The sequence below is a fragment of the Poecilia reticulata genome, chromosome 4 (genome assembly GCF_904066995.2).
Source record: "Poecilia reticulata chromosome 4, P_reticulata-male-v2, whole genome shotgun sequence".
NCBI classification, from domain to species: Eukaryota; Metazoa; Chordata; class Actinopteri; order Cyprinodontiformes; family Poeciliidae; genus Poecilia; species Poecilia reticulata.
Window position 1 is genome coordinate 7,717,267 of NC_088833.1, and position 26,220 is coordinate 7,743,486.

The 26,220-nt window shown below is 37.7% G+C and overlaps 2 protein-coding genes across 3 annotated transcripts in view; both read right to left on the reverse strand.

The window, feature by feature from the left end:
* Window positions 1-352: 352 nt before the first annotated feature.
* On the reverse strand, window positions 353-9,173 carry r3hdm4 (R3H domain containing 4). The gene is made up of 8 exons (XM_008406660.3): window positions 8,977-9,173; window positions 6,950-7,104; window positions 6,578-6,699; window positions 5,622-5,739; window positions 5,460-5,545; window positions 4,354-4,439; window positions 3,486-3,541; window positions 353-3,388 (listed from the first exon to the last, which is right to left on the reverse strand). Exons 1-8 carry the CDS (start codon window positions 9,012-9,014, stop codon window positions 3,285-3,287), a joined length of 765 nt encoding a protein of 254 aa, XP_008404882.1. The 5' UTR covers window positions 9,015-9,173; the 3' UTR covers window positions 353-3,284.
* A 1,019-nt stretch (window positions 9,174-10,192) lies between these two features.
* abca7 (ATP-binding cassette, sub-family A (ABC1), member 7) overlaps window positions 10,193-26,220 on the reverse strand; it is a 36,025-nt gene continuing 19,997 nt past the window's right edge. Inside the window, exons 26-50 of one of the 2 annotated variants that reach the window (XM_008406657.2) lie at window positions 25,252-25,384; window positions 25,121-25,144; window positions 23,973-24,118; window positions 23,492-23,616; window positions 23,298-23,408; window positions 21,504-21,696; window positions 21,270-21,364; window positions 20,944-20,976; window positions 20,405-20,510; window positions 19,661-19,735; window positions 19,399-19,568; window positions 18,556-18,733; window positions 17,816-17,931; window positions 17,541-17,685; window positions 17,227-17,350; window positions 16,476-16,605; window positions 16,205-16,331; window positions 15,819-15,881; window positions 14,548-14,654; window positions 14,326-14,467; window positions 14,046-14,180; window positions 13,859-13,962; window positions 13,441-13,533; window positions 12,293-12,542; window positions 10,193-11,995 (exon numbers count right to left, since the gene is read on the reverse strand). In XM_008406657.2, the coding sequence (XP_008404879.2) occupies window positions 11,507-11,995; window positions 12,293-12,542; window positions 13,441-13,533; window positions 13,859-13,962; window positions 14,046-14,180; window positions 14,326-14,467; window positions 14,548-14,654; window positions 15,819-15,881; window positions 16,205-16,331; window positions 16,476-16,605; window positions 17,227-17,350; window positions 17,541-17,685; window positions 17,816-17,931; window positions 18,556-18,733; window positions 19,399-19,568; window positions 19,661-19,735; window positions 20,405-20,510; window positions 20,944-20,976; window positions 21,270-21,364; window positions 21,504-21,696; window positions 23,298-23,408; window positions 23,492-23,616; window positions 23,973-24,118; window positions 25,121-25,144; window positions 25,252-25,384 (3,414 nt within the window). In that variant the 3' untranslated portion in view covers window positions 10,193-11,506. The remainder of the gene's footprint in view (window positions 11,996-12,292; window positions 12,543-13,440; window positions 13,534-13,858; window positions 13,963-14,045; window positions 14,181-14,325; window positions 14,468-14,547; window positions 14,655-15,818; window positions 15,882-16,204; window positions 16,332-16,475; window positions 16,606-17,226; window positions 17,351-17,540; window positions 17,686-17,815; window positions 17,932-18,555; window positions 18,734-19,398; window positions 19,569-19,660; window positions 19,736-20,404; window positions 20,511-20,943; window positions 20,977-21,269; window positions 21,365-21,503; window positions 21,697-23,297; window positions 23,409-23,491; window positions 23,617-23,972; window positions 24,119-25,120; window positions 25,145-25,251; window positions 25,385-26,220) is intronic. The other variant, XM_008406658.2, reaches the window with a different exon arrangement.

Here is a 26,220-nt window from a genome sequence, read left to right on the forward strand (position 1 = left end):
AGCTAAATCTGATGAAAATGCTAAACTGTTTTCCATATTTATGCTATCAAACTAAAAAAAAGATATTTTAATTATGAATAAAACATGTGGACATATTGCACATATAAAAATAATTACTTTTGTCAGTTCTGTTGTGATTTAAGTTAGGTTTATGAAATAAACTCCATGTATTTCTTCCACAGCATTGAAATAGAAGATGTGTACAACTGTAACCTGAACCCGTATCTACTGCTGATTGTTTCAGTAATGTAGACCTTATTAAATATTAAAACCAGGATTCTGACTCACAATCGAGTCAACTTCAGCTGCCTGAAGATGAACAGAAAAACTCAAGGAATAAAACACAAACAAGCACCTTAAATCCCCTTTAATAGCGGCACAGATCATTATAAATATGCACATGAGATATACACAAAAAATCCTCCAGAATCACGTATTCAGCTCTTAGATGCTTAAGCTTTTAAAAACCACATTTTGGCACAAATCAGTTAAATATTTACAGCGTGATTACATGTAGTTAAAAAGACGTCAGCCCTCCAAAGAGCTGCAGAGAACACGAACCAGGTTCATGTGAAGAGAGCAGACGACGTGTGAAACGAGACATTCAGAGAGACGAATTCAGAGCCTGAGAAGTCGGATGTATCCACGCAACAGACACACACGCTTTGGTTGTTGACAAAATGCACCAACAGGTCAAGTTTTGTTACTGCTGCCGTCAACAGCGTAAAAAAGAAGCAGAAACTGGATACATGTTTCCAAGATCTGGTCAAGTAAAAATACAGACATGCATGTACAGACAAGTGATAGAAACTGCAGGTTCATAAGGCAGAAGTGCTTCTCTTCTGGTTTTAAGAGTGGTTTGTTGTCAATCAAAGTATTTGTTAAATTTAAAAAAAAAAGCCCTGATGTGGATCGGAAAAGTGTAAAATGATGCCTCTGCTGTACAAACTGTGAACTACATCATTAATTGATGGCATCAGTTAAAGTAAAGCAGCTGCTAAACCTGTTACTTGTGTGTAAACAAAGAGGCTGGAGGGGAAAAAATCCAGAAATGCATGCAGACATGGAGGCTCCTATTACAGGTTTTAAAATAGAATAAAGTTCCTTATCTTCTACACTAACTGAGACGACCCAGACGCTCCGTCTACACTGGAAACCAGCACCACAACAGCAGCTGCTCCAGGCGTCTAGACTGGATCTGCTGTGTAATCGGAAACCTCGACGGATCAAAGTCCGGACTGCGCTCCAGGTGGCAGTGTCTGCAGCCGAATCGATAAACTCTGAAGGTTTAGTTCATGAGAACATTTCCAGGGTGAACAGAGCGTCAGAAAGCGAACGGAAACCGACACGGATGGATAAATGTTCCCTAAACAACGAGGACGACGTCACTTTGATCTGTGCTTTCAGGAGGATCCCCAACATTCATGCTCTAAAACTCACAGACAGAAATCCAGGAGACAGAAAAGCGTTTGATCTGAGAGCAAAGATAGCACCGGTCATGCTTAAAGCCAGCTGCAGACCTCAGAGTAAACTTTCCATTAGTTCTTAAGGTTTCATTGTTTTCAGCCGGACTCAGTTCATTAAATATTCGTTCATGATGGCGTAGAGGTTTCCAATTTAACGGCTTTACTTCCTCTTTATTGATTGAACTAAACTCGTTAAGTGAGCTTATATTGATTCAGATGTATTCTGTGTGTTTTTCTTATAATCTATGAACATGAATAACTAAAATATCTCTAGTGATGGAAAAGAAGCAGGTTTATATGTTGTATATTTGTAGTCAGAGAACAACTTGTGCTGCTGAATCATTTCAAAACTTTTTCTACCTTTAATTTGACATCTAACCTGAACAATTTAACAAAACAAAGAATAAATCTATTAGAGAGGAAAATGTGGGATAAGTATGCAAATCCCTCAAGACAAATATTTTATGCACCTTTGGATTCAATTTTAACATTTTGTTTTCTTAAATGCATCAAAAAAAAAAAAAAAAAAAAAAAATCGTAAATCTGAGGAACCTGAGTGAAGTTCAGTTCACCTGTATTTTTAGAGAAACTATACACGCGCGCGCTACGGTTTGCACTAACATTTCAAAAATTGATACAAAGATAGATTGGAAAATGATCAGACAGGCTGACATGGTGGTGGCAGTATTATGATCTGGGGTTTCCTTTTCTTAGATGAAACTGTTGCTTTTATTGATGCGGAAGAAACTATGAACAATCCTTAAAGTGTCTGCGAACCAAATCAGAATTTATCGCAGCGTTTATCATGAAAAATATTTAATCGTAAGAATTTAGATTTATGTTTATCCCAATAAGTTAAAATAGTTTTTAAAAAACTGGCTGCATTTTCAGATTTGCCGTTTCTTTTACCGTTTTCTTCATTGTTTATTCCACGAAAGCATCAATAAATATAATTGAACATGATCAAATCGGTTTCAGGACATTTATGCGTCTAAAATCCTAAAGAAATTTATTTCGTTATCACAATAGTGATAACATTTTAAGTCAAGAGTCAAATCAAAGACCAAGAAGATGGAGGCTGTTAGATTAGCATTAAAACACAACAATAAACTAAGTCAATACATTATTTATCAAAGTATTAGCTTAAGGTTGTGCACATATTTATGCAACCAGGTTATGTTTTAGTTGTACAGGATAAATGTCACATTGAAGTTGGAAAAACTTTTACCATATTTTTTATAATTCAAACGTTTCTCACAGTAATAAAGGCCAATGAGAAGAAAAATAACTTTTGTTATCACAATTAATTAATCTTTAAAGCTTAGAGTAAAAATACAGCTTGGTCCATTTTTATTATTCTCTAATGGAAAAGATTAAAATTTATAAATCTCCACTTGGAGAAGAACACGAGCTCATCGTTTTATGACTCCTCGTTTCCGGTCAGACTACAAAACAAGCGCGACAAAAAGCGTTTTTCAGTTTCTGCGTTTGACTAAATCCTACTTTAGAAATGTCCTCAAGTGGCGGCATTAATCAAAACAGAGATTACAAACGTTTTGTAATCATTAGTCGTTTCAAAAGGCGTTCAAAAACATCGTTTTTCGAGTCCGACAACATTAAAAAAAAATGTTATGAGGGTTTTTGCTCCAAACCAGCAACGGGTGAGAAACTGGATGGACTGAAATGGTCTAAAGTTTTGGAAAGAAACGCAAGTTGAAGGTTGACTTAAATGTTTGTTGAAGTTTCTTTGTGGATCGAATTAATGGAAAATTCACCCCACGTCCTATTTACATTTACATTACAGAGGAAGAGGAGGTCTCAGCTCATCTTCTCCAGGTAGGCGGACAGTAAAAGTCCAGGAGGAAGAAACTCGTCTTGTTTGTTCGTCACTTCGGTCTGACGTGAGCCGTTGTAGTCGATGCCTGTTGGGCCAAAACAGTTTCACCGTCCGAACGTCTTAGATTTGTTTGTTTGTTGCAAATAAAAATAAAAAATGTGTATAATAATCTGTCCACTCACTTGCAGAGACGAGGTCCATGTACTGGCAGATGGCATGAAGAAGCAGCCTCTCAAAACTGGTTCACACACAAAAACATTACAATTTACATTCAATTCAGTTTTTTATCACCTAATTTATAATAAAGTATTTTAACATTTCTGACAGCACTGTGCCTCATTAGGATGACAAAAAACATGGAGATTTTTTTTAACATATGTAGGAAAATTCCTTTTTATTTTACTCTGCAGCAAAATATTCAACTTAGTCTCGCTGATTACTGATTATTTTCTTTTACCAATTTTTCCATCTAATATAAACGAAGTACACAAATAAAGTTAAAATACATATTTATGGGTATTTTAGTTGAATTATTTAAGTAGCACTCATGTCCCAAAAGTGGCAAATAAGCTGCAGTTGTCAGGTTTTAATACTTTAAAATCACAAATATTTTCTTTTAAGCCCGGTTTTTTTTTCCTGATGGATTTAATTCGCTATTGATTGGCAAAGCTGTGTTGAAGTTTCTGCGTGGTGCCAGCATATATTTGGACATTTAAGTCGAAGTAGATCATAAGATCAGTGGCAGCTTTACGCCAAGACTTGTCGAAATGTATTTAAAGTAGAAGAAAACTCACAGATGAGAGCAGATAACCGCAGAGTTTTTAAATTTAAACAAGGTAACAGCTGAATGAAGCTCAGTTCTTTCTCAAGCTTTTGCTGAATTTTAATAATTTCTTTAGAATCAGGAAGTGTTGGACCATAGTGCCTCCTAGTAAAATAATTATTGGCCTAATTAGAAGGTATACTATACCAACCATTAAAGACTTACCTTCCCAGCATCCGAACCCAGAAGACCTGCAGATATTGTGACAACAGAAAGAGGATTTCTACCTGCTGCTGAGGATGGTTGTGTAAACTGAGTGAGGTTCGGCGCTGAAGAAGCTGAGGAGGGTTTCTTCGATCACTTCCAGTGTTCCCTGGAGAAAAAGAAGCAAAAGATTTTATTTTATTTAGTGTCATCAAAGCTTCTTCCTTCCAGCATTGAAATATTAGAAATCTTTTTCTTAAAGTGATGGAGACCCTCAAACATGCAAAGGTTAAATCCAACAGTGTTGTTTAGGCCAACGTTTACATTAATACATCATTGAGCAAATAGGAATAATAAATATTCACAAATAAAATACAAATGTTCTGTCATTTATCAAATATAAATAACTTTTGTAATTCTACCTGACCTAAACCAAGAAAAGTTTTGTTTTGTTTAACTCCAACAGTGGGAGTTAAACAAAACTCCCACTGTTTTGTTTAACAAATCCCACAAATGTGGGATTTGTGTTTTACAAATCCCACATTTGTAAAACACCTTGAAACCAGATATATATATATATATATATATATATATATATATATATATATATATATATATATATATATATATTATGAGGTGTATAAAAATATCTGGTTTCAAGGTGTTTTACAAATGTGGGATTTCCATGATTTATTACAAAAAGTGCTTGAATATCCAGGACTTTATAAAGAAATCAAGCACTTTCCAAAACACCTAACTGAAATTCAAGCACTTTCAAGGACTTCAAGAACTCCAAAAAAAGAGATTAAATTGTGTTTTCTGTTTAATAAAGCCATAATGGGAACAAAAACCTATTTTTTTGCATTATAAAATGCAAAAACAAACATGAAGATGTAAAAACCTAAATTTAAAATCAACATTAAATTAAGGACACTCAAGTCCAGTCCAAGAGAGCTACTGAAACTTTTATACGCATCCCTTCTCCAAACTCATGTTTCACAATCCGACTAACAGAAAAATGTGAAAAGTGTCCGATTAAACAAACGGGAAGAAAATAAAACCACTGCAACAAAACAGGAACAAATAAAATGTACCCTAACGTAGAAGCAATTCAAGTCTTAACTAAAGAAACTGTGAACCAACGATAAACTTCTGAGCGCAGGAAACGCGACAGCGAGGCGACGCGCACCATGGGTATCTGCTTCCGTCTCAGAGTCGCTCGGAGCCGCCGATCAATTCTGTGGAAGCACTCCTGAGCAGGAAAGGCAGGATACACTGCAGAGAGGGGAGAGTCAGGCACGCACGAAAACAAAACGCCCCAAAATAAACAAAAACAAGCAGAGAGACTCACCATTCCTGTGGTCTTTGAGAAGTTGATTGGCGTTTTTCCTCTTGGTTCCCTCCTGCTCCAGGAGAGAAAGCAGCCGCTCCTGCTCCTCGCCGGAGCAGTTCATGAAGTCGTTCCACGGCTACGAAACGCAAGCAGATTCAAAACCGAGACGGTGAAATAAGGAGGGAGTCTTTCAAAGGAAATCACATGAACAGCAGATTCAGTTTACTCCACAATAAGGCAAGATGGGGACCTGGTGGGGCTGGTTTGTTTGTGCAGCAAAAATGTTCATTTCTGCCGCTATCACTTTAAAGATATTAACAATTGTTTCCAGAGGTCACGAAAGGTCAACCAGCCCCTCGTACCTTCTTCAAATCAGACAAAACTGGTGTCAATCAACTCGACTACGTTTGTGCTGCTTTGACTTTGGAGATATTAATAAAAGTTTAAAGGCTCAACCAGTTCCCCCCAAAATTACCTTTAAAATTTCATTAATATCTTCAAAGAAAAAGCAGCACAAACAAAACATTTTTGCTCCACAAACGTAGTTGAGTTGATTGACACCAAATTTGTCTGATTTGAATTAGGTGGAGGGGCTGGTTGACCTTTCATGACCTCTGGAAACATTTGTTAATATCATTAAAATGATAGCGGCACAAACGTTTGACACCATTTTTGTCTGATTTGAAGAAGGTGAGTGGTGCAACTTCACTCAGGTAAGCTGAGGTGGATGGAGAATCCAGAAATTTTACTCAAAAAAAGAGTAGAAAATTTCAAAATAAAATTACTCAAATAAAAGTACAGCGTAGTAAAAGTTACTCAAGTAAATTTAATTAGTTACTACCCAACAAATATGTGTAAAAAAGCTTCTTCTCTATTTTTTAAGACATTTAAATCAGACAATTTGATATAAAGATATAAATCTCCCAGCATTAGGTTTTGCCTGCTACCGTAAGAATAAAGCTTCTAAACTGTACCTCTATGTAGTTTCCGTTGGTGCAGGCCTCAGTAAAGATGGACGGCAGGGCCGGGTTGCTGCAAACCTCCAGGTCGTCTTTGGAGCATTCGTCCTTCTCCAGGAGATTGGCAAGAAAACGAGCTGCAGCCAAGAAAGCAGATTATCGATTTTATAAGCTAAAATGTAAATGTGCAACTTAAATGATCAGTATTAAGTTATCTTTTCTTAAATCTGGCTTTTTCTTAAATAATAATAAATTTTAAAAAATCAATGATTCAAAATATGTATATTCTGCACTTCTACATTTATGGATTACCAACTCTAAAATCGTCTTTTTCGACCTTTATCTAACCTAAAGAAATGACCGGATCACACATTCAGTCAGCCTTACTGTTCTCCTGTCGGCGGAGGCTCTTTTTGCCTTTGGCGCGTGGAGTGAGCTCAGAGTTGCGGACGGCTTGATTGATGTAATGCTTCCTTTTGGCTGGAGAAACTCGCTTAGCAGGCGAGCAGGGCAGTGAGACGCATTTACGCTCCTCTATCAGGCTGAAAACCAGAACAAAACGCAACAAATCTGAGTTTCTTTAAGCTGCACAAACGTTTGACGAACGCATTTCCACAAAAATAAATACAAATAAATAAACAATAACAAAAACAATAACACAGTTAAAGCCAATAAAAAACTGGGGAATTCAAAAAGGATAAACATAATTACATCATCACCTACATATGTTTAAAAAGAAGTGAGGAATGCATTCTCTAAAGTTATAAATTTTTGTAGCAATGTAAAGTGCAATTCAAATGTATTTCCATTCCAAACAACTGAATTAGATAAATAATGTTTTCTGACTTATAATGTTTTCAGCCCAACACACGGTTGATTACGGTCAAACATGTAGGATTAAGAAATCACATGAAGAGAGCTAAAAAAGAATGCATAAATAAAATCAAAAACCAACACAATCACAACACATAATTTGTAAAAAATTCGCTAACACATTAGAAACAAAGTCAGTGAGTAAGGAAACAAAACCAGTTAAGGATTTCAGACGCTCACAAACCAGGAAGTTCCTCAAGGCTTGGCAATTATGCAAGCAATTAGTTTGCAATAATAAATCTACTTTTTGTTTAATAATGAACAAAAAGTAGATTTACTTTTTGTTTATTAAAAGTAAATCTACTTTTAATAAACAAAAGTAGATTTGTTTATTAAACAAATAAACAAATCTTTGCAGATTTGTTTACGTTTCTGCAAACATCTTTGCAGATGTTTTCTTCGTCTGCAAAGAAAAAAACAACAGAAATCTGCCAGGAGAGTATTTTAAAATGAAAAGGAACAACATTTAGTTCACTCCAGTAACTGTAAAAATAATATAGCAAATAGTATTAATATTGTTATTTAATGCTTTCTAATGCCTTGCATTTATCTACCCTCGCAGTCCAAAGAACAATTTTTAACCTTTTCAAAACAAGACAACTTCTCGTTTTGATGAATATCTACTGTAGGAAATGTGTTCTATATTACTCAGGTTTTAAAATAAAAGTGCAAGACATGTGGGAAAAGATGAACATATTCTCCTTCAATTGAACGTTAATACTTACAGAAAAAGCACATATTTTCTAACTTAATCAGAAGAAAATACCATGATTTAGCAAATGCAAAACATGCGTTTTAATGTTGTTATTAAATCTATATTTGGAAATATTAGTGTTCTATTAGAGAACTACATTGGAAAGTGTCAGGAGCCGCATTTTGCAGACCCCAGTTGGCTAAAGTGGATCAGGGCAGTGAAATTTAAATCCTCTGCTTCCAGCAGCAGAATCAGATGTAGGTCAGTGGGTTTGAGTGGGGGATCCTCCCACGTCTCTGCCCAGCTTTCTGTCTGCAAGATGCCATTTTTAGCTCCAGCCCTGCATGTTATTAATATCATTATGTTGTGTAATCTCTACCTTGTTCAGTGAGACTCATCTGAATCATTCACATAACATTAAAAGACATAAGCTAGCTTTTTAATCACAGTTACAACAGCATTTTATTCCTTTTGCGCGTATTTCTTATCTTCCGTGACGTTAAATTGGCTTTAGCGATTCGTAAATGCACACAGCTCATGCAGTTTTAGATTTAGATGTAATAATGTTAATTATGATAGTTTTCTACGACAAACATACGTAAGCAATTTAGTTAGAGCGTTAGCTGAAAACGGCTAACGAAGATAGTTAAATAAATCGTTTAAAAACCTTTAAATCTGCACTAAAAACACCGGCTACAGTAAGCTTCAGATAATTATTTGATATTCGGTCAGTTCAAACGCGTTTAAAGACGAAAAAACACTTGAAACTTATTTTATTATAATTTAACAGGAACTATAGTTTCGTCTAATGCAAACCAGCTAATGTAAGAAGGAAATTAGCACTTACATGTAATCCTGTTCTTCATCATTTGTCAAAACGACCATTTTATTCAAGTATATCGAAAGGGGATGACGAGGCCGTAGTATATTTACAAAGAAAAGGGACAGAATATAGAAAACATAAAAAATTAAAGCAGTGAGAGCGGGTGCTAGCTTCTAGCAGCTAGCCAGTGAGGCTGACAGAGCAAAGGCAGAACGGTGTTGGGGCAGAAGGGGGCGCTGTTTATCCCACCTTACAGACATAATACAATAAAGGAAAAAAACTGAAATAAAAGATTGAAGTAGCGGAAATCAATGTTTCCGCTACTCTGAAACGGAAAAACAATTTTTTATAAATATATATCTATTTTTTATTATTTATAAAAATATGTTTGCGAAGGTATAAAATATGTTTATAAATATTCATTTTAATGAGATACCATCTTGTGAGAAAAAAAAAAAATATTTTTTTATGCATAAAAAATACATTTTTACAAAAAAATATATATATGTTTTTAATGTTTACTTATATAAAACAATATTTAAAAAAACAAAAAAAATATCAGTTATATATATATATAATGGCAAAACAGGCTGCCATAAAATAAAGCTACTTTAAAGCAGAACATAGCATATTTTTTCCACTTTACAACATATAAACTAAATCCAGGAATTAAATTAAATTTATTTTATACAATATCCATACCATATATTATAATTTAACCTATTTGGGGCCATGTAATCAATTTTATATGTAATCCATTTTATATTGCATACAATAAGGAACCAAGAAGGAAACAACTGGTGCTCCTTTATATAAGTTAGAACAGCATAGAAAAAATAAAATTTTACTACTTCAAGTTAAAAAGGTGACATATCTGACAAATATTTTTTGAGGTGATTTTGATTATGTTTTACAATGAATCTGAAAATTCAAATAATACATGAGATCAATAAAAAGGATTATTAAAACATATTTCTGCCTTCTTACTGTGTAAAACTATCACAAGGAAGGCTGCTAACTTCCTGTTTATCTTCCTGTTCGCATTTAAACTAAAGAGGAAGAAATGATTCAACAGAACAAAACAGGCTTCTGAAATAAAACCGAACAGAGGAACAAACATAGTTCATTCAGATTATATCAGATATATGCCAAAAATCAACAGTCATGATCTGTAAAGTCTCTTGAAAAACATCAGAAAACAATTTAATTTGTTCTTAGATAAAGCAGAGATACAATAAAGTTGTCAGCAAATCAAATACTTTTATTTTCTTCCAGCAGAAAACATTCGGAGCAAACTTTAGATTTTTTCCACATCATGATACGAGGATATGATTTGCATCTTACAGCAGATAAATATTTCCTTCAAGTAGAAGTTTACATTCAGTGGTGCCAGCCTTCACTGTGAAATTACACATTCAGCTTTATTTGATTTAACATGCAGCAGCAAAGGATAAAACAGGAGGAAAAACTGTAAAAAGAGCAGAAGAAATCAGCTCTGACAGTTTATTTTGTCTTAAATAAAACAGTATTTTTAAAATGCATCACAGTGCTTCAGATATCCAGCAGGGAACTGAGCTTACTCTCCTTCAAAAGTATTTTACTGATCAGGATTTTATCGCTGGATTTGGACACTTTGGCATATTATAATTTATATAAATCATAAAAGGCTGCACAGTGGTGCAGTTGGTAGAGCTGTTGCCTTGCAGCAAGAAGGTTCTGGGTTCGATTCCCGGCCCCGGTCTTTCTGCATAGAGTTTGCATGTTCTCCCTGTGCATGTGTGGGTTTTCTCCAGGTACTCCGGTTTCCTCCCACAGTCCAAAAACATGACTGTCAGGTTAATTGGTCTGTCTAAATTGCCCCTAGGTGTGAGAGTGTGTGTGCATGATTGTTTGTCCTGTGTGTCTCTGTGTTGCCCTGCGACAGACTGGCGACCTGTCCAGGGTGACCCCGCCTCTCGCCCGGAACGTTAGCTGGAGAGGCACCAGCACCTCTTGACCCCACTAAGGGACAAGGGCGTAAAGAAAGTGGATGGATGGATGAATAAATTATAATAAAAGAGATGTTTGTATAACTGGAGCCTTTCTAGACTACATCACTCATAAATGTGTAGCAGACAGAAAGATGATAAAAAGAAAATGTAAATAACCTCTGCTTGATAGTAACTGCAAACCTGATGACTATCTAAATAAATAATACATTTAGAAAACGACAGATGACAAAAATGTAATTATAAAACATTAAAGAGGTAAAATCCGTGTCTTGTAATAACCTCCAACACTCACATCTATAAAATCCCCATAATAAGTAACATTTAATCTGCTACTGTTTGATTCTTTGCAGCATCTTGCATAAAGTGCTCTCTGGGAAAAATACATAAATAAAAGACGAAGTAAAGGAAACCTGAGAAATAAACTCTGTTTCTTCACAGTATTCCTTCAGGACAAGCAGAACAGACCAAACAGTTACTCTCAGGCTTGTTTTTAAACGCGTATAAAGCTACAAATACGTAGCGAGGTGAACAAGGCACCGCAGCCGTTAAAGGAAGAACATCGTTCACTTCTGACTCCGGAGAGTTTGTGTGAACTCTGCACCATTCGGGTGAATGAACACCGAGCCTTCCTGTGGGATGCTGCCGACTATGAAGAGCGCAGCCGGGTCTTTGCTGGAGCTCTCCTCTCTGTGTTTCGACCGGTGAGATTTGCTGGACTCCCCCTGAAGTCCTCTGTTGCTGCTGCCCGCCTCCGGACCCACTTCCTCTCCCTGAGGTGATCTGCTCATGGGCACGCCGCCGCTCGTCTCCCCGTTTGAACTGACCTTTCTGGCCTTGGCCTTTTTCGGCTTGGCTTCCTTCGGATTGCCGTCGGGTGATTTGGCAGGAAGCTGTGGGGATTTCCTCAGCTGAGGTGGTGTTGGGGGCTGTTGGGGTTTGACGGCGAAAGGATTTATTCTGGCGTGAAGGTTTAGCTGCGCCACGCCGTTACCGATGATCACGTCAGTGAGGCAGTCGTCATCAGTCTGCTCCTTCGCAAAGTTGACAAATACCTGCAAAAATGAAGCAGGGAAACAAATTAATGAGTCTAAGGTTGCGTTGTTTTAAATTAATCTAAAAGTTAAAATCTTCTCTCTTCATCCAAGAAAGCAGTTGTTAAAAACTCCATGAAAATGTTGGATTCCTGCTTCACGTTAAGTTAATTTTACCAAACATTGGTTGATATTGGTTGAGTTATGGACTGCATGTTGATCATCATTCGCTACAGCAGCGCTCTCAAACCTTTAGCGACAAAATTTCTGTTTTCAGAGCAGCGAAGGCCTTCACTTCTGCTGCGTCCTCTTCCTCACCTGATCCAGGGTGGTCTGCGAGACGGAGAAGTCCACGACGCCGAGCTCCTCGTAGTTGTTGGCCAGAACGTCAAAGACGCGGGCCAGGCAGCAGGCGTGCGATGGCAGCTGGTATTGTAGGATGCTCTGGTGTCGCTCCTTCAGCTCGATGGCGGGAAACGACGTCCTCATGTAGGCGTCGATGGGACAGGACTCGGCGTCCAGTTTGGTGTCCGCCAGACGGAGAATGATGGTGTATCCGTCTCCGAATCTGGACACAGGATGGAAGAAGATCAAATTTAAATGTCTTCCTCCATGTTTTGTATCTTTCTTTAACACCAAACAAAGATAAATTAGGTTTGCTGCTGCATTCCTTACAAATCACCAAAAGTCTCTCATTCACCTACAAACCTGAACAACATTCTGATCAATAAAATCCTGACAAGACTTTTTTATCCAATACGTTTATGAAACATTTGCCAAAAATAAAATCTCATCTGTTCGCTTTGTCCTCAAATTGCGGTTTAATCTGCGATGTCTAATTTAAATATTGCTGCTTATCAAAACAGGGCAGAGAAGGTTTTGATTGGCTCCAGGTTTTTCCTAATTAAATCTTAAACAGAGATTTAACTTCATTCTGCACAGAAGAGTAAAACTGTATTCAAGAAAGAGCAGCACTGCTTCAAAATGTAACCAAAGTAAAAGTATTCAAGAGTGAAAAAAGTATTTGGTAAAAAGGTTTCACAAGTACTGATTAATCATAAAGTCTGATTTAATATTTTAAAAAGTAATCAGACAGACAAAAATATAAAGTCTTTGGTTCTGGTATTTTAAAAATTCAGACAGATGGAAGTTTTCCAAATCAGCATTTTGCAACATAAAACTTGAACCGATGCTCACAGCTTACTCTTTCTGCTTGATCTAAAACATTTACACAACAGGCTCAGCAGACAGAAAATAACAGAAGAACTACATATGTTGCTTTTGTGCAATTTGCATTATTTTTCTTTTTTGCTTATATAAATACAACCTTTCACTACAAATAGTGAAAGAACAAAAATATTGGAGAAAAAGATATTGAAAAAACAAATGTCTCGGAGAACTTTTATAAACTTAAGATTGTAGTTTAAGTTTATATATATATGTATTGTTGTGTTGTGTGTAGCTACCGGTTCTTGAGGTGCTGCACGGATCCCAGACACTGAAATCTGCCGTTCACCATGATGGCCATCCTGGTGCAAAGAGCCTCACACTCCTCCATGCTAACGACAGGCATACAAATTGTCAATGCAAGTACTGAACATAATATATAGATAGAAATCAGCAACAACAGGAGGCTTCTGGCTCTGCTCTTTATTGTAACTTCTATACTCCCCTAGAAAAAAATGATAATAAAAATAAGACCACAAAGAATATAAACGTTTATTTCAATGAACATGAAGGGAAACTGAAGTTATTCTCCAGCAGTCCGACTCCGTTTCGGTCCGACTCCGTTTTCGTTTCGGTCCGACTCTGTTTCGGTCTGAGTCTGTTTGGTCTGTTTCGGTCCGACTACGTTTCAGTCCGACTCCGTTTTGGGTGTTGTACCTGTGAGACGTGAGGACGACGGCTCTGCCTTCTTTCGTGACACTCAGGATGCAGTTCCACAGAAATCGTTTGGCCTTTGGGTCCATTCCAGTGGTGGGCTCATCCTGCCAGTACATAGAGAGAAATGTAATAAAAAATTTGATAAAACTAAAGCAAAGCCTCTCCTGCGTCTGCTTTGCTTCTGTACCAGGAATATAACAGGAGGCGCTCCGATCAGGGAGATAGCCGTGGAAAGTTTCCTCTTGTTGCCTCCGCTGTATCCTCCAGCCTCCTGCTCGGCATACTGGGTCAACCCCAGCTTCTTCACCCCCCACTGCGCCACCTACAGGCCAGAGAAGAAACGTCAGGAACACAAAACTTCAAACTATTCAACCTGAACTTTAAGGTAAAACTGAATCATTTGATGGAAACTGAAAAGCTAGAAAGATGAAGGAATCAACATGTGGTTTTTTTTCTGGTTCGGTTACTTTGCCAACAGAATCCTCTGGAACCCCCCTGAGCCGAGCGTAGAGCTCCAGATGCTCCCGACCCGTCAGCATGTCACTGATGGCATCAAACTGCGGACAGTAACCCATCAGCTGGTGGACGCGCTCCATCTCTGTCTGCACACTGAGAAATGGACAAACAGCGTCTTAACAAATAAAGGTTCCTCTGATGGTGAAGGCTTCCCAGCCGGGGAGGTTCTGCACCTGTGCTGGTTGAGGAAAGCCTCTCCGTGTGTGATGGGTGTGTCTCCAGTCAGCATGCGAAACGTGGACGTCTTCCCTGCTCCGTTCACGCCAAGCAGGCCGAAACACTGAGGGGCAGACACAAAACGACGTGTTGTTAGATTAATCTAGTCGACCAGCTGGAACCGAGTGTCTAACAAAGAGTGAGGGTCCATAATCTCATGGTTCAGGAACATTATCCAGTAAACAACCGGTTCACATTTCATATTCATACTGCTGCACAGTTTTAACCCAATAACGAGCTTTTCAAATGCATCTACCACAAACAGCATTTGACAAATTGTTGATTTTCTGTCTGCCATTGATTGCAGACTCTCTTACCCGTCTGGTTTTTATCTATAAATTGAGCATCTTCTGACAGATTTATGCATACGTCTGTCTAAAACAGGAGTGTCCAAACTTTTTGTCAAGTGGTTCAAAGCTGAAAGGTCAAAACTATTCATGAGACAAAAAAAAAAAATGCAAAAAATAAAATCAAACAATTAAATTTGTCTGACTTTGTTGTTTTTAATTGTAGATCCAAAAATGTAAATGATTTTCCACATTTGCTGCATTGAAATGAAGGCAACACATTTTCAATTCTGTTGATTTGAGTCACTTTCTCTAAAAACACTTGTTACATTCTGCCAAGTTTAATAAATTAAATAAAAGCTGATTTGGGTGCAGCGAAGTCAGATGTAGTTCTACTTATTATAAAAAATACTTGGCTAAAAAAAGACAAAATACTTTATTTTGTACTTAAAAGGGTTTTTGTAAGAAAATTATGTTGGTAAAAGTTTTATCCTGATTTAAAAATAAATAGTTTGCACCACAAATGGCCGCTGGGTTGCACTTTGCACACCCCTGGTCTTGAACCTTTAACATTATTGGCTGCGCTCTCAGGACGTCACTCTGATGGCTCCAAAGGTCAGAACTGAACCAGGCTAAAAGGCTTTTAAATCTCCTGCCACCTGAAATAATCTGCAGAATTATTTGAAGTTATAATTTCTTTTGCTTTAAAGGACAGACACATCAGATCACTCAGCTTCTTCCCTAATGTTTAGTTACATGATGTCTCCTGGTTATGAATTGTTTGCATCTAGTTTTGTATTTTGGATTTGTTCTGTCTGATGCCGTCTTATTAGAAAAGGTTTTAATCTCAAGTTATTTCATGGTTAAGTAAAAGATACACACATAAATGCACAAACTTCACAAAATGTGGGAAAGCACAAGCGATTTTGTAAGTTTCTCACCTCACTGCGGGGAATCCCGAGGCAAAGTTGATCCACAGCTGGCTTTTTTCCAGCTTTATAAACCTGAACGACAAAATAAAATAAGTTTATATTGTTATATTCCTGTCATAGGGAGCAATATTTAATACATGAGGATTCAGGATACCTAATGGTAAATCCACAGAGCTAGCTGCTAATTTCTAGACAATTTTCACAGTAAACATTTCTACAAATTTTTAAAAATGCATTTGTTTATGTTACAAAGACATTACATAAGGATTTTACATAACACTTAAAAATGCACAAATTTAACTTCCTACACTTGCTGTCGGGTGGTCATATTTCTGACAAACTCCTCTGAAATCATATTTTAGGTTGCTAAAATAAATAGTTTAAGCATTTTGTACCTTGCTCAGATCAATCATGGTGAGGATATCAGACTGGGCTTTGCCACTTTTCACTCGTTCACGTTCTCTCGCTACGTCTTCATCCTCTGGACCAAGAGGAGGAAGCTGAGGATCGTTCCACCACGGCCTGGACAAACATGTTATAGAGTCACTGATTCGATAATAAATCAATAACCGTCTTTACAGCGAAACATCAGGGAAAACAGAAACTAAGTGAAATATGCTCAAGATAAAACTTAAATCGAGCAGGGAATGGAAGAGGGGGGTTTACCTGGAGGGAATTAAAAACTTGTACTGCAGGAGTATGGTGAAGATGAAGAAGATGACGCCTTCAGCTGCCATCGCAAACAGATTCTTCCCAACAAAGTCCCACTGAAGAGGGTGAAGAGACAGTTTGCTTCCTGCAGGGGGACACACAGGAGGAAGATCCTGACTTATGTAAACAAAAAACATTTTGTTTATTCAAACTGTCCCTCTATTATAGCACTACAGTGATAACAGGAGGCAAAACGTAGAGCCGCTGCTTTCTCAGCTAGAGAGTTTGAAGGTTTCCCCCAGAAAACTTGCTGAGCCCGACGGTTGGGCATCAGGGCAGTTATTTTTCTGAGTTAAAAAATGTTTAAAGTTGACAGGAAATTTGAAAATATCACTTAATAATTATGTGTTATTGAAAGATTGGAAAATTTATATCTGAACCTGTAGTTAGTTAACTAACTACCTATCTAACTAGCTGATCCACATAAAGGTTTTAAGTAAACTAACTAGCCAACTAGCTAGCCACATAAAGGCCTTATTTTGCACATTGTTAAACTGATACTTTAGTTTCAGTTACATTAACTCTTTCTTGATGAACCCAAAGAAAATACAAACTCTTCAAACCCAGAAAAAAAAGTCGAGGTGTGATGGCAGAATTATTCCTGATAATTACTTTTTAAACCAAATTAGGTATAGAAAACATGAAAAGCAGACATGTTAGACGTGTTTCCAGATAAAGAGTAAATCTGTGGGTAAAGCATTCGTACCGAGTCTCTGGAAGGCGTCGGCCAGGGCTTGGTTTTTAGCCATGTCGATGAGACCTCGACCCAGGCAGAAATGTGGGAAAATCAAAAACACTTTCTTTAAGATCCTGTTGACCTCATTCAGATGCTGCAAGAACAAAATCCACGCATAAATTAGAAACAATTAATGCTTTTAATGTACAAAGAAAAGCAGAGAAGATAAAGATAAAACTTCAGTAACTTAAAACCTTTATGTGGTTCTGAAGATTTGACCCCTACATGTTCATCCAGTATTAACCTTTTTCCAAATCCATCTCAGTGTATTTGTGTTTTTGCACCTTATCTACAAACAACTCCAGGACGAAGGTGGCGATGCTCCCGTTGATGCCGATGAAGAGGTTGAGGGAAGTCAGAACAACATAAGCCGTGCTTGGAACGGAGAAAACAAAGGATGCTGGGTACATCAGAGGAGTGATGGAAAACCTGTCAAAGAGAAACAAACATTGGATTTAGACAGATTATTAAACAGACATAATAAAACATACAGAACAACAGACACTTTCTTTTCAGAAAGAAATGAGAAGCAAAGTTTCCTGGTAACAACTCGACGTACCCGTAGAAGAGCAGCAGGAGGATCAGAGCCGGCAGGTTGGTGTCGGAGACGTAGGACTGCTGCTGAAAACTGATGAAGATCAGCACAACCATCGTGGCCGGGACAGAATAGTTCAGCTGAGAAAAGGGAGGAAAAAAAGGGACAAACACTTTATTGAAGCTGAGTATTTGTCATTTTAATATCTACACATGCAAGCATAACTTTAAAGTGAATAAAAACTGCAAGGAAAGAGCTGAAAAATCCACGTATGATCACTTCAAACAGCAAAACAGCATTGTTTTTATGTACATCTGAATGTTTTATACACAGAAACAGTGTTGAAAGCTTTAAACTGTTGGTTAAAAATCAAACACGTCATTCAGCGCAAATGTCTGTAATTTTGGGTTTTTAGTCATGAATTTCAATCATTACTTTTCCAGAGTGAAAGGATTATTTTAAAAAGCAAGAATTTGTCCACAGGTTTGAATTTAATAAATAGATAAATAAAATAATTGAAAGTCATGCTTCTAATCCTTAACTGAACTTGTTTTTTTTGTTTTGGTTTTTTTTAAAAGAAAGGGTTAAATGTATCGTAATATGATGTTCATGCTGATAAAGTGTTTATTAGTCACTTTATTCTTATTATATTTGAACACAATGAAACTCCAACTCTCTCTCATAAAGCAGCGTAACTGAATTTTAACTAAACTGTGGTTCCCTTGACGTTGTTGCAGATTTTCTGAAGCGGATCGAACTCTCACCATGTCCCAGGCGAAGTTGGTCAGCCAGTACAGGATTGGCTTCACTCCGCTGACAAACTGCAAATGTTTGGCTTTACTGACTCGCTCCTCAATCAGGAAGAGAATAAAACTGGCCGGCACGAAGGACATGGCAAAGACCACACAGATGGAAACCAGAACGTCCACTGAGGTTGACATCCTGAAACGGGAAGAAGGGGGAAAAAAAAAACTTAAGAATAAAGACCAAACAGATGGAGAACAAAAATTAAACTTAAAGATTCACATTTAGTTTTGTTTCTATGAAAGTTTTGGCAGCACTTTATTTGAAGTGATGTACATAAGACTGACATGACACCGTCATAAACATGAAAGAGTTTTTATAAATGTGTTTGACTGCAGTCATTCGGTAAATAATGACTTTTAATGCAAAGTTGACACTTTTAGTGAACTTATAAATGCAACTTTGCACTAGAAGTGTCATTATTTACCAAAAGACACTTCACGACAAACATTTATGAGGACTCCATGTTTATGACGGCGTCATGTCAGGCTTATGTCCTCGTATAACTACTCCAGTGGAGTTAGTTAGCTTACCAGATGCAAGTATTTTTATTTATTTATTTATATTCAGTCACATTCAGTGACGTACATCACTCTTAGGCATATATATATATATATATATATATATATATATATATATATATATAAAATGAACTTGATCTATTTTGCTTATATTTGTATCATTAATATTTAAAGCCGTAGATGGAGCAGCTTGTCAACAAATAAGCAATTTCCCCTTGAGAATCAATAAAGTCTATTCTATTCTATTCTGCATCACCAGACTTCACGCTGATATTCACTGACATTGCTATTTCAGTAAGCTGCTTCTTGGTGAGGTTGAGCGGGTGATTGTAGACGGTGATGCCGTGTCTCCCCCGCTCCGGTCCGGGCGGCAGACTGGCTCTCAGCAGGCCGTTGTTCATCACGTTCACATACGACACCATGGCGTGATAGCCCTTGTTGTTGTACCACACCTGACATGGAAAATGAAATTAAAACTCTTTAAAAAAAGCGATGTTTTAAGTAGGAAACTATGCGAGAGACGACCTTGAGAGAAACTGTTCACCTTGACGTTGTTCACGGTGTGCATTTCTCCCAAAAACCCCGGCAGCTTCTTCAGCAGTCGATCCAGTGAACTGTTCTGTGTTCAACACAAACACATTTAGGCATGAGATATAAACAAGGTTAAAAAATAAGCAGAACATTTAACAGTAATCAATGTAGTAACACTAAAAAGGACAGGAGGAATGTGTCTGCAGGACATTTTCATGTTTTTGGGAGAGATCTCATCCTACTGGTCAGAGGTGATAATGGAAATCAAAACTATAATGGACTTAAATTTAACTTGTGATTTTACGGTTTTAATTTACCCCAAATACTGAAGTAGTCAGGCAAATATCTTCTATTAGTATAACTAGTTGGCCCAAAGAAAGCTACAACTCACAAGGGGCTCGATGTGGAACCACCACCATCTTTGGACCGGAAGGGAATAATGAAGGAAATGTATGCAGTGGAGAGACTTTTTATTACGACTTGCTGCTGATAAATACAAAAATACAGGAAGAAATGGAACCTAAACTTGCCGTTAAAATGCACAATCAATGCAATTATCTCTTTTTTTATTATTGCGAACGTTCTCACTTTGGGTTTTACTCTTTTTTTAATCATCATTTAATTGCTGTTGTTCAACTAGATGCTCTGTAACTTTTGTTAGTTGAATGTTCAATATTTCTAAAACTGCAAAAAGAAGTAAAAAAAAAAAAAAAAAAGAAGAAGGAGAGGATATTAAAAAAATAAATATATTGTGCACCTGTTCTACTTGATATTGAGACCGGATTGCCATGATGGAGTCCTGGAGATCCTGGACCTGAGAGATATTCTGGGAGATGTTGCCTCCGAGAGAGAAGCCTCCATATCTGGAAAAAAACAGAAAATTATTGCTTTAACCAAACCTAGTAGTTTGATTTTAGCTGGTCAAATTCATGTAATTGTCTAAATGAATTTTTAGTTCAGACAAAAATAAATCATCTTTATGAGTTTACAAGATAGTATTTCTCTATTTTTTGTGGTTTTATATAAAGGACATCTGTAGTTGCACTAGCCTCTCTTTTTAATTAAAATATTCCATAATTAGTTTTGCTATAAACTGTAGTAAACATGAATTTTAAATGTTTCAGATCATTACTTTTTACACCTTGAAAAGGTAATTAATTTTTTTAAGTTAATTGAGGAGTTTTTTAAAATTAGCAGATATTTCCTACTACAATTAAACCTTAAAAAACTTCTTAAAACAAGAGAGTAACATTTGTTTCTTTAGTTGTTTTTAAAAAAGAAAGCTTAAATTCTCACCTGATTTCGTTCACCCACTTCTTGGTTTTAAGGCTGAACGGAAACAAAGTTAAACTCTATTAGCATTCAGACTTCATATAATGATAGAAAAACAAAAATAATAAGTTAAACTCTGCAAAATGTTACAAAAACATTGTAAAATATAAATATTTATAAGAAAATCATTGCCAAAACAAGTGATGAAATAGTCTGCAGTCTTGAAGTGAGCTTTAGATTTTTATTATGAACAAGATCAAATGACAATAACTAAGCAAATTAAACATAAACCCTCAGATGTATCTGCTTTCTGTAAACTGTTCATATTAAATGCTTAGTTTAAAAAGCACCTTTTCTTGAGGATTTGCGGGTAAGTCTTCACCAGGTAATCTGAGATGTTATGCCTCGTCAGATTCTGGAGAACATCCCCAGTGGCTCTCTTCATCTGAAATTAAAACAAGCTATTAAAAAACAGAAGGAGAAACTACTGAAATAAGACGCAGTAAGTTTCATTGTGAAGCAGAAAGGTCAGTGTTTGTGTGGTTCCACTCGAGTAAAACCCGATCAGGAGCCAGCTGACCAACCTGTGGAGGGGGAATCCCACCGGCGCCGTCCGGGCAATCTGGAAGCATCCGGCGGGAGTCCTCCGTGCTGCACTGACATTCTGGGGAAGGTCTGTCTCTGGTCCAGTTGCCTTGGCTCAGCATCTTCCAGGTGGAGAGCGACATCTGGGGCCGCACAAAGCGGACCCTGCTCTCAGGTTCACACTGAGGATTCCTGCAGCGAGGAGAACATTTGGGTTCAAGAATGCCTGCAGAGTGTCGGCTGCATCTTCTTAAAAACAAAATAAAACGGGATCTAATAGAGGAATCATTTGTTTGCATGCACAAGTTCAATGCTTGCAAACGCTCACTGGTTACCATGGTTACCCACATTTACGTTATCTTGCTGTTTTAATGTTGTCTAGCATGTTGTCAGCGTATGATGACTGTTTCACACAGCGTGATGAAATAAACTGACATCAGTGAGTGAGATCCAGCTGCATTTAATGACCATTTTCTCTCTTTGACAAGAGAAAATGTCCCAAACGTCGGACATTACTTACTTACTTACTTACTGGCCATATTAAAGCAACCTGTTCAGTGAGACATGTCGAGTCCCTCTAAATGACACAAAATAAGCATTTTCAAAAGCCTGCAGATTGTTAAGTCACTGCCCCGTTACCTAGCAACCCTACCAGAGCCCTGCCCCGTTACCTAGTGTAACCCCCGGGGTGAAAAAACTGCCCTTAGTCCCGCCTTGCTGCCCCATTGGTTAGAGTGACAGTCAGTCACACAGTGCATGCAGCCAATTGACACACCTGATGTAATTATTTAGGCTTGCTCCAGCTTTCCCAAGTCAGGTGTGAGGGGGAGAGCTGGAGACAAAGGAGCTACAGGTTGGTGTTTCCAAACAATAAGTTCTCTTTGTTTGTTATGCACTTTTTTTTAACCTTACAATATAAAAATGTAGATCTGAAAAGATCCAGTGAGTTTGGAGCCCTGAAGCTGCCATGCTCTCTACTGTTAATGGAATTGGTGAGTAGTGGACACAATGTTGTTTTAGCATGTTGGTGGTAGCCAATGCTAATTGCTGTATGATCTAATGTCTTAAATTTAACATGTTTAAGAGAATGAGATAAATATTACTTTATTTGGTCTGACAAATTAGATCTATTGCATTTATCTCTATGTATAACTGAAAAGAGAGTCTAGTTAACTAGCATGTTGGACATTTACTGGTCCTGTTTATTTTAATACAGGCCAGGTGATCCCTTTGTAGGGTTAAAGGATGGCGAGCTTCTGAAAACTGGCTGGGGCCAGGAGAACCTGAGAATCACTCCATACTGGTCTGGTAGGAGGCTGATGGTCTGTATCATTTCCCCCTCCATCTCACCATTCGGACACACAATCCACTATTCATCTCTTCATCTGAAACGACTTGCGCTAGGACATTGTCATCTCAAATATCTGAACAATTCAACCATGGACTTTTTGAATGTGTGTAGGTCAGACACTGTGCTGACCAGTGGGGAAATTTAAAACAGTTGTGCACAAATGCATGAAAGATCTACTGCAGTACTGTGTATATTTAATTTGGGGTTCTATGTATGTTTGTCTTGTGCTGTTCACTTTAACTTTCTCTTTAAAAATACATGGTATTGAAAGCAGTTCTTTTGCATTGGTTTTATTGATTACTGACAACGGCTCCAGTAGACGAATTCTAGTCTTCTGATTTCTTCCATCCAGTCCTTTTACACTTTAAATAGTGCTACACTAGCAACCCTAGTGGAGCTCCAGCACATTTGGTGTTTCCCATGTTTAGAGAAATCGTCTTACGTTTTGTTGTCGTCCTGCTCTTCTCTCTGCATGCACTTGGTGCCAAAACCCGGCTGGTCCAGCAGAACCTTCTGCAGGTTCTCCATGGCTGGGTTGCCAGGATCGTCGTTGCTGTAATTATTAAATTGGGAGGTGGGTGAAGGTGCCAGCTACTTACTGATGTACCGGGATGGTTGAGGAACATTCAGTCTCACCTGAAGAAGGTGTACTGATCTCCGTACATAAAGGGCTGCAGCTCCAGGGGGGGGTACTTCCCGAACGGAGGAACGATGAGGCTGAAGAGCAGAGCGATCAGCACAAACACAGCCGGCAGAACAATCTGAAAATTAAATCAAACAGGTTAGTATTTCTGTCAACAAGCAAGACGTTAAACATTGTATGCTAACCCTAACCTCAAATCTATGTCTGTGAGAGACTTTAAATGGCCTCGTTCACAGATTTAGTTGTTAACATCCAGTTTGTTCATCCGGTTGGCCCGGCAACGACTGTGCAAGCTTTGAAATCATCCACAAGTAACTATAACTTTAAAAATGTATAGTTTAGTTAGACTGGTGATCATTGTAACACTTGATCATTCTGGGGATTAATTGAATCACTTTCTGCAGGTTTTCCATTCAAGCCTTTTTATATAATATTAGCAACGCATTAAAATAAATAGTTACATTCCTGTCTCACCTGAGCGAAGAGCCCCCGGCGGCTCCGTCGAGCGTACAGCCAGCGTTTGACGAAGAGCGCTCGGAGCTGCTGCCATGTCAGCCACCAGCCGGTCAGCGGCGTCCCGCATCGCCCGTCTTCACTCAGCGGGTCCGTCTCCTTCGGTTCTGCAAGAAAAAACAAGGTATCAAAATTCACTGATGCATATGGAGGATAAAGGAGTGAGCAGAAACGTGATGGATTTGTTTACAAGCTCCGTATTTGGCTTGTCATGATAAATTCTCCCAGAAATTATTGCGATAAATCATCATATTTTTGTTTTAGGATCATTTTCAAGTAATATACTGATGGTGACATAATAATCCAAGTTTGCTCCCTCCAAGACCAATAAAAACACCGTTTGTATAAAACACTTCACCGTCACTGGAAGATATTTTAAAGATCTAAAATAAAACACAACAACCAAAAACAATAAATAAAACCACACACAACTGAATCCATAAATAAAATATTATAATTGGGTTCATTTAAATTTATCATGTAATTAAATGATTAATTCTGAGATGCTTCGTTATCTTGAACCAGACCTGCAATATCTCTTCTTGAACATTAAAACATTTCTCATTCATCTCTTGTACAACATTGCAGCAACTTTCACCACCATAAAACCCAACAATTGACATTATATAAATTATACAGCTGAGTTTTACCTAAAGGACGACATATAACACCTTAATCTGAAGCTCAGACAGCAAACCAAGATCCGACTGGCATTCTGCAAACTGATCTGTTCAACTACTTCACTGATTTCTTAGTTAAGTCCTCAAAGATGCCTTAAAGGGAAATCAGTGATTTCCATCCACACCACACATCCATACACTGATCATAGAAAGTAACAGGATAATCATCAGACAGAAACGAGGCTGGCATTTCACGCCATCAGCAAGGCGGATTGATCGAGAACTGAACCAGCGACACACGGATTGCGGGGAGAACTCTTACCATAGTCGACCCAAATAAATTTTTAATAAAAATTCCTTTAAAATTGCAACAACTTAACGATGCAAGATCAACAAAAGCACATCTTGAACAGGTAGGGAATCTAGTTTTATAAAACAAACCGTTTTTCTTCCTTTTAGGATTGTCTAAAAGTGGTAAACTGCAAGTACCTTTCTTACGAAGTCTTTTCCTTCCTGGCAGCATTTTGGAAACAAACAGTCCAACTTTCAGTCAAACAGAAGAGAAGACCAGTTCGATCTTCACAGTATAAATCTGGACAGAAGTGGCTGTAAGTTCCCACCTGGTTCTGGTTCCTCAGCAGGTGGATCCTGAGCTTTGTGTCCTGATGGCTGCGGGCCACAGGGCTCTTCTTCTGGCTGCTCTGATGCTGGATCAGCATCCACTCCGGTTTCCTCCGCCACTCGAAGAAAAATCTGAAAATCAGCACAATGACTGTGTAAAAATGGAAGTAATGGTGGTATAATACGCTAAAAAAAAACTAAAGCTGATGACGTATTTTTGGTCTAGTTTCCTTAATATTGATTTAAAAAGTTCTAGTTCCTCTGGCAGATTATTTCACTGCTAATAAGACATTTCCCCATGTCATAAGTGAAATCATTTGCCACTGGGACAAGTAGTTTTTCATCTACATTAAGGAATTTTTACTTGAAACAAGATTCTACATCTTGAAATAAGAGAAAATTAACTTTACAAGTAACTTTTTCTCAAGTGTAAAAAGATATTTGCACTAAAAGCTGGACCTAGTGCAATGTAGTCTCCTGTTACAGGCCCAAGATTAAAGCACTGTTCTGACATAAATCATAATCAACATATTTTTAACATCAGGGAAATAATGTAAGATGCATGACACCAGGTGGCGCTAAAACCCACACAGCAGCTTTTTAAAAACACACCAGAAAGCCACGGAGTGTCTAACTCATTCAGAGTAAACCTACTAAGCTCATTAAGACCATAGCCGCTCCATAAATATCCAGCTTTCGTGATAAGACCTTGTTGTGCTTGCTCACACACTCACACACACACGCACACCAAGTGAAGTCAGAGGGCGACTCTTCATAGACACACAAGCTGCACTGCTGCATTATGATGCAACTCTGCTTCTCCTCCTGCTGTTTTGTTGCAACATGGCAGCTTTACTGGTTGCATTTAAAGTCAGCTTCCTCTTTGTTAAACACTTTTCAAAGCTGAATCATCTGTAAATAATCTAGGGCTGCAACTAGCAATTATTTAAGTAATCAATTAATGTATC